Source organism: Amblyraja radiata, chromosome 8, assembly GCF_010909765.2.
Source record: "Amblyraja radiata isolate CabotCenter1 chromosome 8, sAmbRad1.1.pri, whole genome shotgun sequence".
Classification (NCBI taxonomy): domain Eukaryota; kingdom Metazoa; phylum Chordata; class Chondrichthyes; order Rajiformes; family Rajidae; genus Amblyraja; species Amblyraja radiata.
The window spans coordinates 79974962-79989458 of NC_045963.1; the positions used below are offsets into that span (position 1 = coordinate 79974962).

General features: G+C 49.0%; 1 protein-coding gene across 3 annotated transcripts in view; it reads left to right on the forward strand.

Annotated features, from left to right (window-relative positions):
• spred2 (sprouty related EVH1 domain containing 2) overlaps positions 1-14497 on the forward strand; it is a 67822-nt gene that overhangs the window by 38368 nt on the left and 14957 nt on the right. For all 3 annotated transcript variants that reach the window (XR_004412955.1, XM_033026328.1, XM_033026329.1), the window contains one exon: positions 4675-4739. Coding sequence is in view for 2 of the 3 variants with exons in the window: in XM_033026328.1 (XP_032882219.1) it covers positions 4675-4739 (65 nt within the window). In the remaining variant the exon portion in view is untranslated. The remainder of the gene's footprint in view (positions 1-4674; positions 4740-14497) is intronic.

The following is a 14497-nucleotide window of genomic DNA, read 5'->3' on the forward strand; positions in this document are numbered from 1 at the left end:
CTTCGAGCCAGCACCGCCATTCAATGTGATCATGGCTGATCATCCCCAATCAGTACCTCGTTCCTGCCTTCTCCCCATATCCCTTGACTCTGCTATCTTTAAGAGCCCTATCTAGCTCTTTCTTGAAAGTATCCGGAGAACCAGAGGCCTCCACCGCCCTCTGAGGCAGAGAATTCCACAGACTCACAACTCTGTGTGTGTGAAAAAGTGTTTCCTCGTCTCCGTTCTAAATGGCCAATCCCTTATTCTTAAGAGCCAAGAGAGTCTTATTGTCCATAAAGAAGATAGGCACAAAATGCTGGAGTAACTCAGCGGGTCAGGCAGCCTCTCTGGAGAGAAGGAATGGGTGATGTTTCGGGTCAAGACCCTTCTTCAGACCCGATCCGAAACGTCACCCATTCTTTTGTGTACAGTTTTGGTCTCCTCATCTGAGGAAAGATATTCTTGCCATAGAGGGAGTACAGAGAAGGTTCACCAGACTGATTCCTGGGATGTCAGGACTTTCATATGAAGAAAGACTGGATAGACTCGGCTTGTACTCGCTAGAATTTAGAAGATTGAGGGGGGATCTTAAAGAAACGTACAAAATTCTTAAGGGGTTGGACAGGCTAGATGCAGGAAGATTATTCCCGGTGTTGGGGAAGTCCAGAACTAGGGGTCACAGTTTAAGGATAAGGGGGAAGTCTTTTAGGACTGAGATGAGAAGATCATTTTTCACACAGAGAGTGGTGAATCTGTGGAATTCTCTGCCACAGAAGGTAGTTGAGGCCAGTTCATTGGCTATATTTAAGAGGGAGTTAGATGTGGCCCTTGTGGCTAAAGGGATCAGGGGGTATGGAGAGAAGGCAGGTACAGGATACTGAGTTGGATGATCAGCCATAATCATATTGGATGGCGGTGCAGGGCCGAATGGCCTACTCCTGCACCTATTTTCTATATTTCCTTCTCTCCAGTGATGCTGCCTGTCCCGCTGAGTTACTCCAGCATTTTGTGTCTGTCTTTGATTTAAACCAGCATCTGTAGTTCCTTCCTACAAGAGTTACATTGTCCAATGTCGCAGATAGAACAAGAACATTCCTACTTGACAAGGGTGGTGAATCTGTGGAATTCTTTGCCACACACTGTAGAGGCCAGGTCAGTGGATATATTTAAGACAGATAGATAATTTTTAAGGCGGAGATTTACAAATTCGTGATTAGTTCGGGTGTCAGGGGCTATGGGGAGAAGGCAGGAGAATGGGGTTTGGAGGGAGAGATAGATCAGCCAAGATTGAACGGTGCAGTATTGATGGGCCAAATGGCCTAATACAGCTCCTATCAATTATCACCTTATGAATACCAGGTCTAGCCGACTGTGGCAATAACTGATTAGACACAAAATGCTGGAGTAACTCAGCGGGGCTGACAGCATCTCTGGTGCAAAGAAGGGTCTCGATCCGAAACGTCACCCATTCAGAAGATGACAAGTGATAGGAGCAGAATTAGGCCGTTCGGCCCATCAAGTCTACTCCGCCATTCAATCATGGCTGATCTATCTCTCCCTCCTAACCCCATTCTCCTGCCTTCTCACCGTAACCCCTGACACCCGTACTAATGAAGAATCTATCTATCTCTGCCTTAAACATATCCACTGACTTGTGGCCTCCACAGCCGTCTGTGGCAAAGAATCCCACGGATTCACCACCCTCTGACTGAAGACATTCCTTCTCGTCTCCTTCCTAAAGGAACATCCTTTAATTCTGAGGCTGTGACCTCTGGTCCTAGACTCTCCCACTAGTGTGGGAATGGGAGGGGGGGTTAAAGCGTTTAGCAACCAAGAGCATTTAGAGCATTTACTTGTCTGGACTGGAGTTCAGTTATTATATTTGCATCTCTGACCCCTCTCACCCTGGCCACAAACTCTTTGAATCACTTCCCTCTGGAAGGCGACTCCGGACTGTCAAAGCTGCCACAGCCAGACATAAAAACAGTTTTTATCCACGAGTAGTTGCTCTACTCAACAGCCAAAAATCTGTAGCCTCCCTTTGATCTGGTATTTTGTTGGTTCACATGCTTGATCAATGGTGTTTTATCATTAATGTTTTACTATTATTAATGTTCAGTGTTTTCTGAGTCATTTGTAACTGTCACCGTATGTCATGTAGTTACTTGTGGGCGGAGCACCAAGGCAAATTCCTTGTATGTGAATACTTGGGCCAATAAACTTACTTACTTATATTACATGTTGTGGTGTCTCCAATGTTGGGCATGCTGATGAAAAATAAAAGATTATAAAGATAGTTTAATTTTTAATTGATATCCGTGCCAACACTTTTTATCTACCAGAAAAAGCAGTGACTAGAGTTACTCACCATCAGCTGTCAGTTATCTAACACGCCATGTCTAGTGCTCTCTCTCCACTGTTTGATTGTCACCTTCTGAATAATTTGCTTTATTCCTGCGTGGGTTTTCTCCGGGTGCTCCGCTTTCCTCCCACACTCCAAAGACGTGCGGGTTTGTAGGTTAATTGGCTTTGGTATGAATGTAAATTGTCCCTAGTGTGTGTAGGATAGTGTTAGTGTGCGGGGATCGCTGGTCAGCGCGGACTCGGTGGGCCGAAGGGCCTGTAGTTTCCGCGCTGTGTCTCTAAACTAAACTAAAAACTAAGGCCCAGCGGTAGAGTTGCTGCCTCACAGCCCCAGAGATCCGGGTTCGATCCCGACTGCGGGCGCTGTCTGTACGGAGTTTGCACGTTCTCCCCGTGACCTGCGTGGGTTTTTCTCCAAGATCGTTGGTTTCCTCCCACACTCCAAATATGTGCAGGTATATTTGGTATAAATGTAAATTGTCCCTAGTGTGTGTGTGTGTGTGTGTGTGTGGGACAGTGTTGGTGTGTGTGTGTGTGTGTGTGTGTGTGGGAGAGTGTTGGTGTGTGTGTGTGTGTGGGACAGTGTTGGTGTGTGTGTGTGTGTGGGACAGTGTTGGTGTGTGTGTGTGTGTGTGTGGGATAGTGTTGGTGTGTGTGTGTGTGTGGGACAGTGTTGGTGTGTGTGTGTGTGTGTGTGTGTGTGGGAGAGTGTTGGTGTGTGTGTGTGTGTGTGTGGGATAGTGTTGGTGTGTGTGTGGGACAGTGTTGGTGTGTGTGTGTGTGTGGGACAGTGTTGGTGTGTGTGTGTGTGTGGGACAGTGTTGGTGTGTGTGTGTGTGTGGGACAGTGTTGGTGTGTGTGTGTGTGTGTGTGGGATAGTGTTGGTGTGTGTGTGGGACAGTGTTGGTGTGTGTGTGTGTGTGGGACAGTGTTGGTGTGTGTGTGTGTGTGTGTGTGTGTGGGAGAGTGTTGGTGTGTGTGTGTGTGTGGGACAGTGTTGGTGTGTGTGTGTGTGTGGGACAGTGTTGGTGTGTGTGTGTGTGTGTGTGGGATAGTGTTGGTGTGTGTGTGTGTGTGTGGGACAGTGTTGGTGTGTGTGTGTGTGTGTGTGTGTGTGTGGGAGAGTGTTGGTGTGTGTGTGTGTGTGTGGGATAGTGTTTGTGTGTGTGTGGGACAGTGTTGGTGTGTGTGTGTGTGTGGGACAGTGTTGGTGTGTGTGTGTGTGTGGGATAGTGTTGGTGTGTGTGTGTGTGTGGGACAGTGTTGGTGTGTGTGTGTGTGTGTGTGTGTGTGTGGGACAGTGTTGGTGTGTGTGTGTGTGTGGGACAGTGTTGGTGTGTGTGTGTGTGTGTGGGACAGTGTTGGTGTGTGTGTGTGTGTGTGGGACAGTGTTGGTGTGTGTGTGTGTGTGTGGGATAGTGTTGGTGTGTGTGTGTGTGTGGGACAGTGTTGGTGTGTGTGTGTGTGTGTGGGACAGTGTTGGTGTGTGTGTGTGTGTGTGTGTGGGACAGTGTTGGTGTGTGTGTGTGTGTGTGTGTGGGACAGTGTTGGTGTGTGTGTGTGTGTGTGTGTGGGACAGTGTTGGTGTGTGTGTGTGTGTGTGGGACAGTGTTGGTGTGTGTGTGTATGTGTGGGATAGTGTTGGTGTGTGTGTGTGTGTGTGTGTGGGACAGTTGGTGTGTGTGTGTGTTTTGTGGGACAGTGTTGTGTGTTTTTGTTGTGTTTGGGACAGTGTGGTGGTGTGTGTGTGTGGGACAGTGTTGGTGTGTGTGTTGTGTGTGTGTGGGACAGTGTTGGTTGTGTGTGTGTGGGGACGGTGTGGTGTGTGTGTGTGTGTGTGGGACAGTGTTGGTGTGTGTGTGTGTGGGATAGTGTTGGTGTGTGTGTGTGTGTGGGACAGTGTTGGTGTGTGTGTGTGTGTGTGGGATAGTGTTGGTGTGTGTGTGTGTGTGTGTGTGTGTGTGTGTGTGTGTGTGTGTGTGTGTGGGACAGTGTTGGTGTGTGTGTGTGTGTGTGTGGGACAGTGTTGGTGTGTGTGTGTGTGTGGGACAGTGTTGGTGTTGGTGTGTGTGTGTGTGTGTGGGACAGTGTTGGTGTGTGTGTGTGTGGGATAGTGTTGGTGTTGGTGTGTGTGTGTGTGTGGGACAGTGTTGGTGTGCGGGGATCGCTGGTCGATGCGGACTCGGTGGGCCGGTTTGCGCGCTGTATCTCTAAACCAGACTCCAGGTGGCGGGGGGAGGTGGGGGGACGACGGTGGGAGATACCACTCTGGGGTTTAATGATGCTTACTTTTCTTTCCTCCTTTCCCACCCGCCCCACCAATATCAGGCTCCACCACCTCGTCGTCAACAATACAGAACGAAGTGGAAGTTGGTGACGATGACGTCTTCACGGTAAGAGAACTATTTCCCTCGCCCACGGACTTGCTGGGTCCACTACAACTGTTTCTATCCATGGATCTGACTGCTTCTTGGAGAGGTTTGGGAAGCCTTGTGATAGCAGTCCCTTGTGGCACAGTCGGTGTTAGTTTGTTTGTAGACACCAGGAACTGCAAATGCAGAGTTTGCACGAAAAGACACACAGTGCTGAAGTCAGTCAGTTCCTGATCCAAAACGTCACCTATCCATGTTCCCCACAGATGCTGCCTGACCCGCTGAGTTACTCCAGCACTCTGTGAAACGTCACCTATCCATGTTCTCCACAGATGCTGCCTGACCCGCTGAGTTATGGTGCAGCAGCATCTGTGGAGCTAAGGAAATAGGCAATGTTTCGGGCCGAAACCCTTCTGGAAATAGGCAACGTTTCGGCCCGAAACCCGGAAGGGTTTCAGCCCGAAACTTTGCCTATTTCCTTAGCTCCATAGATGCTGCTGCACCCGCTGAGTTACTCCAGCATTCTATGAAACGTCACCTATCGATGTTCTCCACAGATGCTGCCTGACCCGCTGAGTTACTCCGGGCCGAAACCCTTCTGGAAATAGGCAACGTTTCGGGCCGAAACCCGGAAGGGTTTCAGCCCGAAACTTTGCCTATTTCCTTAGCTCCATAGATGCTGCTGCACCCGCTGAGTTACTCCAGCACTCTGTGAAACGTCACCTATCCATGTTCTCCATAGATGCTGCTGCACCCGCTGAGTTACTCCAGCACTCTGTGAAACGTCACCTATCCATGTTCTCCAGAGATGCTGCCTGACCTGCTGAGTTACTCCAGCACTCTGTGAAACGTCACCTATCCATGTTCTCCACAGATGCTGCCTGACCCGCTGAGTTACTCCAGCACTCTGTGTCTTTTGTTGAGTTTGTCCGGGATTGGGAATTGTGAAAAGGTATTGTCATGTTTTGGCTGCGGCCACCTCTTGCGAAGAATTGACAAGAGACCGATCCGTTGACTTTGTATGACGTTGGATAACGTCCCAACTCTGAGAAGTTGCTGTTTATTGTTGAACTCACTGGAACTCTTCAGCCTAATGTTGTTGATGAGAGGGAAGCACAAGGCAGCTTCTGTCAGTGTGGAGGAAGGTGTTTGGTTAAAGTCATAGAGTGATACAGTGTGGAAACAGGCCCTTCGGCCCAACTTGCCCACACCGGCCAACCTACCCCAGCTACACTAGTCACAGAGTGATACAGTGTGGAGACAGGCCCTTCAGCCCAACTTGCCCACGCCGGCCAACCTACCCCAGCTACACTAATCCCACCTTTTCCACAAAAAGGGTGGTGGGTGTATGGAACGAGCTGCTGGAGGAGGTAGTCGAGGCAGGTATGATCGCAATGTTTAAGAAATATATTTAGACAGGTACATGGATAGGACGGGTTTAGAGGGAAGATAGACACAAAAAGCTGGAGTAACTCAGCGAGACAGGCAGCATCTCTGAGGAGAAGGAATGGGTGACGTTTCGGGTCGAGGCCCTTCTTCAGAGCGACATGGACCAAAGGTGGGCAGGTGGGACTAGTGTGGATGGGACATGTTGGCCGGTGTGGGCGAGTTGGGCCGAAGGGCCTGTTTCCACGCTGTATCACTCTGACTTGGTTTGATTATTGCAATGTTTGATTGTTGAAGTGAGTTGCGGCTCGTTACTTTTTGAATTGCAACTTATTAGCAGCTGCAATATGTTGTGGCTGTTTGACCAGGTCTGCCGTTACTGTTTGTCTGGCCACCCTTGAAAATTATGGAGACTTTCGCAGTTAGTGAGTGGAAGTACAGATTGCTGTTCATTCATTATTGAGCTGAGGCACTGTACACTATGGCTCATAAACACTAATACTTAGGCACCACCTCCTGGAAGGTTGCCCCATGGCAGAATCTAACTCATTGCCTCCGACTCCGATTAATAGATTTGTAATAAGACAGACTGCTCAAAAATGTTGATGTACATAGTACATGTGCTTCATAGAGAACCATAATCACACAGAACCTTGCGGATGTGTTCCTGATGTTGGGGGAGTCCAGAACCAGGGGCCACGCACAGTTTAAGAATAAGGGGTCGGCCATTTAGAACGGAGACGAGGAAACACTTCTTCACACAGAGAGTGGTGAGTCTGTGGAATTCTCTGCCTCAGAGGGCGGTGGAGGCCAGTTCTCTGGATGCTTTCAAGAGAGAGCTAGATAGGGCTCTTAAAGATAGTGGAGTCAGGGGATATGGGGAGAAGGCAGGAACGGGGTACTGATTGGGTATGATCAGCCATGATCACATTGAATGGTGGTGCTGGCTCGAAGGGGCCGAATGGCCTACTCCTGCATCTATTGTCTATTACTGCTGCACTCTGTGAAACGTCACCTATCCATGTTCTCCACAGATGCTGCCTGACCCGCTGAGTTACTCCAGCACTCTGTGAAACGTCACCTATCCATGTTCTCCACAGATGCTGCCTGACCCGCTGAGTTAAGGTGCAGCAGCATCTGTGGAGCTAAGGAAATAGGCAACGTTTCGGGCCGAAACCCTTCTGGAAATAGGCAACGTTTCGGGCCGAAACCCTTCCGGGTTTCGGCCCGAAACGTTGCCTATTTCCTTAGCTCCATAGATGCTGCTGCACCCGCTGAGTTACTCCAACACTCTGTGAAACGTCACCTATCCATGTTCTCCACAGATGCTGCCTGACCCGCTGAGTTACTCCAGCACTCTGTGAAACGTCACCTATCCATGTTCTCCACAGATGCTGCCTGACCCGCTGAGTTACTCCAGCACTCTGTGGTGTACATCTTCTGTGCTGTACTGCATTGACTCTATGAAATGAATCAGTATAAATATCATTGTTTGCTTGTTGGATTATGGGCTAGAATATCTTGACTGCATGTTGAACGAGAGGAGAGTGGGTTGCCTGAACATGTATTTCATGTGAGAGCAAGAAAAGATAGCGTTAGTTCCCCGTCTGCAGAGACTTGCCCAGCGTGAGGTGGTGTGTAGAAGCCAGCACGCCCGGGCCTCTGCACACGCACGCACTCTCACACACACACACACACACACACACACACACACACACACACACACACACACACACACACACACACACACACACACACACACCCCAGGCAAGGCACGCCACGCTGGAGTAACTCATGGATTCGGGTTCATGCATTGAGTTTGCTTTCTTTACTCCCGATTCGACTTGCAGATTAACTTTTTGGGAATCCCCAATCAGAAAAAAAATCACACGTGGTGAAAGTGCACATTGTATAAAAATGTATAAACCAACAATGTATAAAAATGGCCTTTACTAAAATCTGACAATGTGCACTTTAACCACATGTGATTTTCTCTATTACAAATCTCAAATTGTAGATTCAGAGACAAATAAATAAATGATGGGTCTTTGTCCCAAACATTATGGAGGGCACTGTGAATGGCCTACCCCTTATTCTTACATTGTGACCCCTTGGTTCTGGACTCCTCCTGCATCAGGAACATTTTACCTGTATCTACCCTATCCAATCCACTCAGAATATTAATGTCTCTATAAGATCCCCTCTCTATCTTAATTCCAGCGAATACAAGCCCATTCTCTCAGCGTATGACAGTCCCACCATCCCGGGAATTAACCTGGTGAACCTACGCTGCACTCCCACAATAGCAAGAATGTCCTTCCTCAAATTAGGGGACCAAAATTGCACACAATGCTCCAGGTGCGGTCTCACCAGGGCCCTATCTACGCCTTTATTCCTACTACCAAAACGCACAACTCCACACTTCGCTACACTGTATTCCATCTGCCACTTCTCTGCCCACTCTCCCAACCTGTCCAAGTCCATCTGCAGAGACCCTGCTTTCTCTACACCACCTGCCCCCCCACCTATTTTCATGTCATCCGCAAACTTGTCCACAAAGCCTTCAATCCCCTCGTCCTGCTGCGACACTGTGCTGCCCCCTGATAACAGCCGGGAAGAAACTGTCCCTGAATCTGGAGATGTGCGTGCGTTCGTTTTGACACTTCTGTACCTCTTGGCCGATGGGAGAGGGGAGAAGAGGGAGTGGCCGGGGGTGCGACTGGTCCTTGATGATGCTGCCGGCCTTGCCGAGGCAGCGTGAGGTGTAGATGGAGTCAAGGGGAGGGAGGTTGGTTTGTGCGATGTGGTCTGGGCTGTGTCCACAATTCTCCGCAAACAGCACCTGTTCACCGGTGTGTGTGAGGTTGAATGTAGACAAAAATGCTGGAGAAACTCAGCGGGTGAGGCAGCATCTATGGAGCGAAGGAAATAGGCAACGTTTCGGGCCGAAATGTTGCCTATTTCCTTCCGGGTTTCGGGCTGAAACGTTGCCTATTTCCATCGCTCCATAGATGCTGCCTCACCCGCTGAGTTTCTCCAGCATTTTTGTCTACCTTTAGCAAAAGGATTTGAGTATAGGCTCAGGGAGGTTCTACTGCAGTTGTACAGGGTCTTGGTGAGACCACACCTGGAGTATTGCGTACAGTTTTGGTCTCCTAATCTGAGGAAAGACATTCTTGCCATAGAGGGAGTACAGAGAAGGTTCACCAGACTGATTCCTGGGATGGCAGGACTTTCATATGAAGAAAGACTGGATAGACTCGGTTTGTACTCGCTAGAATTTAGAAGATTGAGGGGGGATCTTATAGAAACTTACAAAATTCTTAAGGGGTTGGACAGGCTAGATGCAGGAAGATTGTTCCCGATGTTGGGGAAGTCCAGAGCAGTGGTCACAGTTTAAGGATAAAGGGGAAATCTTTTAGGACCGAGATGAGAAAAACATTTTTCACACAGAGAGTGGTGAATCTGTGGAATTCTCTGCCACAGAAGGTAGTTGAGGCCAGTTCATTGGCTATATTTAAGAGGGAGTTAGATGTGGCCCTTGTGGCTAAAGGGATCAGGGGGTATGGAGAGAAGGCAGGTACAGGATACTGAGTTGGATGATCAGCCATGATCATATTGAATGGCGGTGCAGGCTGGAAGGGCCGAATGGCCTACTCCTGCACCTATTGTCTATGTTAGCTCCGATTTTCCAGCATCTGCAGTTCCTTCTTAAACATGCGTGGTTGAATGTGTGTTGGAACCGGAGTGGCGGCTGCAGGATATTGTCACTGGGCTGATGTGGTGGGTCGTCAGCTTTGTTTAGCTGTGTTGCAGTCACTGACATTATTCTGCTGGCCTCAGGCACACGGCTGGCAAATGGACAATAAGATGAGTGACAACTTCCTTGTAGGCCGGAGAGGTCTGCGGAATCCGCGCACAGCCTGGGAAACTGCGCTGGAAGGGAAGTTGTGTCTGAAATGATTGCGGCAGGCTTTGTCCCAGAGCGGCCAATAGTTTATAAACAGACAGAGGACCGCCACCATCTGTCATGGCGGTGACAGGAAGAGTGGTGACACAGAGCTGACGAGGATCGCAGCATTCCCGGACACATTCCCGGAAACAAAACACAGCTTGTATATTTAGTGTAGTTTTAGAGATACAGCGCGGAAACAGGCCCTTCGGCCCACCGAGTCCGTGCAGACCAGCGATCCCCGCACATTAACACTATCCTACACACACACACACACACACTAGGGACAATTTACACTTACACAGAAGCCACTTAACCTACAAACCTGTACGTCTTTGGAGTGTGGGCGGAAACCGGAGCATAGAAACATAGAAACATAGACAATAGGTGCAGGAGTAGGCCATTCGGCCCCTCGAGGAGGATGAAGAGCAAGTCCAGCAATGATCTGCACTAAACGCTGGATTGGGCTCTAGGGGCCTTTAGGCCTGTTCCCATTTATACTTTGTGTAAGAAGGAACTGCAGCTGCTGGTTCAAAGCGAAGATAGACACAAAAAGCTGGAGTAATCATAGAATCATAGAAAATAGGTGCAGGAGTAGGCCATTCGACCCTTCGAGCCTGCACCGCCATTCAATATGATCATGGCTGATCATCCAACTCAGTATCCTGTACATGCCTTCTCTCCATACCCCCTGATCCCTTTAGCCACAAGGGCCACATCTAACTCCCTCTCAAATATAGCCAACGAACTGTGGCCTCAACTACCTTCTGTGGCAGAGAATTCCAGAGATTCACCACTCTCTGTGTGAACACTCGGAGAAAACCCACGCAGGTCACGGGGAGAACGTACAAACACCGTACAGACAGCGCCCATAGTCGGGATGGAACCCGGGTCTGTGGCGCTGTGAGGCAGCAACTCTACCGCTGCACCAGTTCTATTTACGGCTTCAGTAATGTATTTTCAGTTGAGGAAATCTCCCATTCTTTCCACGTTAAACATTAAACATCCTGAATCTGTTTCCTTTGATGCAGGCAGCATTAATCAAGAAGCAAGCAGCGGAAATCAAGGTTGTTTAGTTGTCAGATGTGCCGAGAACACAACAATAACATTCTCTACTTGCTGCAGTTTAAATGCTGGTAAACACAGTGCTCGTAGACAACATCTACTAAACAAAATGCAATCAATAAGGCCAGGACTAGACCAAAAACAATTGCATTTTAAATGTAAAACCAGTAACATTTACAGGATATATTTATTCAGAGTTAAGGTGAAGCATTCGTCCAAAGCCCAAAGTGGCATAAAATGACACTGCCCTTTGTGTGTACAGCCTCCCTGCACTAGTTGAGAGATACAGCGCAGAAACAGGCCCTTCAGCCCATCGCGTCCACGCTGCCCAGCGATCCCCGCATAATAATGCCCCTGTCCCACTTAGGAAACCTGAACGGAAACCTCTGGAGACTTTGCGTCCCACCCAAGGTTTCCGTGCGGTTCCCGGAGGTTGCAGGTGGTTGCCGGAGGTTGCAGGTAGTGGAAGCAGGTAGGGAGACGGACAAAAACCTCCGGGAACCGCACGGAAACCTTGGGTGGGGCGCAAAGTCTCCAGAGGTTTCCGTTCAGGTTTTCTAAGTGGGACGGGGGCATTACGCTACCCTACACACACACTAGGGACAATGTACATTTACACCAAGCCAATTAACCTACAAACCTGCATTTTTTTGGAGTGTGGGAGGAAACCGGAGCACCCGGAGAAAACCCACGCAGGTCACGGGGAGAACGTGCAAACTCCGTACAGACAGCACCCGTAGTCGGGATGGAACCCGGGTCTCTGGCGCTGTGAGGCAGCAACTCTACCGCTGCGCCACCGTGCCGACCCAATGGTCTATTGTCCCAGCATGCGATGAATGAATGCCAGGGATAGAGGTCTGTAGGGCATGTGGTGGACTGGACATTTCAGCCTGTTTGTCACAAGTGACCGGATGGGACAGGTTTAAAGGGGTATGGGTCAAATGAAGGCAACGTGTCACGGTGGAGCAGTGTGTAGAGTTGCTGCCTCACAGCGCCAGAGACCCGGGTTCCATCCCGACTACTGACGCTGTCTGTACGGAGTTTGCACGTTCTCCCCGTGACCCGCGTGGGTTTTCACCAAGATCTTTAGCTTCCTCCCACACTCCAAAGACGTACAGGTTTGTAGGTTAATTGATGTGGTAAATATGTAATATTGTCCCTAGTGTGTGTGTGTAGGATAGTATTAGAATATAGAATAGAATAGAATGCCTTTTATTGTCATTCAAACAAACAAATGTTTAAACGAAATTTCATTCCCTGCAGTCATAACAGCAAAACAAACCCCCAAAAACCACGCAATTAACAGTTTCACACAAACATCCATCACAGTGAATCTCCAAACACCTCCTCACTGTGATGGAAGGCAAAGGTCTTATCTCTTCCCTGTTCTTCTCCTGCGGTCAGGCTGGCAAACTGCTGCATCGAGGTGATCTGGGATCACTGGTCGGCGTGGACTCGGTGGGCCGAAGGGCCTGTTTCCGTGCTGCATCTCGAAACTAAACTAAACTAGTACAGATGAGACATGTTGGCAAGTTGGACCAAAGGGCCTGTTTCCACACTGTAAGACTATGACTCTATGAGTGACATAACTACAACAGATATCATCTTTGTGCAGCCAGCCCTCAGTAGTGTATCGTGTGTTTAGCCTCTTACACTGCCATAGAGCGATACAGTGTGCAAACAGGCCCTTCGGCCCAACTTGCCCACACCGGCCAACATCCCAGCTACACTAGTCCCACCTGCCCGCGTTTGGTCCATATCCCTCCAAACCTGTCCTGTCCACGTACCTGTCTAACTGATTCTTAAATGATGAAATAGTCCCAGCCTCAACTACCTCCTCTGTGGCAGCTCGTTCCATACACCCAGCAAAAAGTTACCCCTCGGATCCCTATTAAAGTTTTTCCTCTTCAGTTTGAACCAAAATATGTCCTCTGGTCCTCGATTCCCCTACTCTGGGCAGGAGACTCTGTGCATCTACCCAAACTATTCCTCTCATGATCTTATACACTTCTGTAAGATCAGTACTCATCCTCCTGCTGCCAAGGAATAGAGTCCCAGTCTAAGTGGCCACAGTTTTAAGAATAAGGGGTAAGCCATTTAGAACGGAGACGAGGAAACACTTTTTCTCACACAGAGAGTTGTGAGTATGTGGAATTCTCTGCCTCAGAGGGCGGTGGAGGCCGGTTCTCTGGATACTTTCAAGAGAGAGCTGGATAGGGCTCTTAAAGATAGCGGAGTCAGGGGATATGGGGAGAAGGCAGGAACGGGGTACTGAATGGGGATGATCAGCCATGATCACATTGAATGGTGGTGCTGGTTCGAAGGGCCGAATGGCCTACTATTGTCTACTCAACCTCTCCTGCCATGATGCTCATTTAGCCTCCAGCACCATGTATCCTGTCTACTGGGGATGGTGAATTGCACTTCCGACTGAATGCCTGAAGGGATTTCAAAGCTTTGAATAATTGGTCATTTAATTATCTGCAGCCATTCAGCTTTCTCGAGATCTCTCTTTGAAAGTCTCTCCGGCTGTTCCCCATTCACGGTCGATGTAGAATGTTGATTGTGGCCCGTTCTGATCTTAGCCAGGCGTTGTGAGAGCTGGGGGAAGGTTGTAGCCATGCGTTCATGGATGTAGTGCAACCTCCACCCACCAATGTCAGTAAGACTTTGCAATGAAAGTTAAAATAATGAAAATTTAGTTTAGATTGGAGATACAGTGTGAAAACAGGCCCTTCGGCTCTGTCCATCAATCAACCCGAACCCTAGTTCTATCCCACACACACAAGGGATAACTTACCAAAACCAATTAACCTACAAACCTGTACGTCTTTGGAGTGTGGGAGGAAACTGAAGATCTCGGAGAAAACCCACGCCGGTCACGGGGAGAACGTGCAAACTCCGTTCAGACAGCGCCCGTAGTCAGGATCGAACCCGGGTCTCTGGCGCTGTGAGGCAGCAACGTTACCGCTGACCTTTCTGTCCTCGGTCTCCTCCATTGTCAGAGTGAGGCTAAACGCAAATTGGAGGAACAGCATCTCATATTTCACTTGGGCAGCTTACAGCCCAGTGGTATGAATATTGATTTCTCTCACTTCAGGTAGCCCCGGCATTCCCTCTATATCTGTCCCTCCCCCACCCAAGTCGCACCAGCTTCTCGTTTTCACCCAACAAACAGCTAACAATGGCCTGATTCCTTCATCATCGTTACTGTTTTGCATATCTTTCATTCATTGTTCTTTATCTCTCCACATCGCTGTCTATATCTCTCGTTTCCCTTATCCCAAACCGGTCTGAAGAAGGGTCTCGACCCGAAACGTCACCCATTCCTTCTCTCCAGAGATGCTGCCTGTCCCGCTGAGTTACTCCAGCTTTT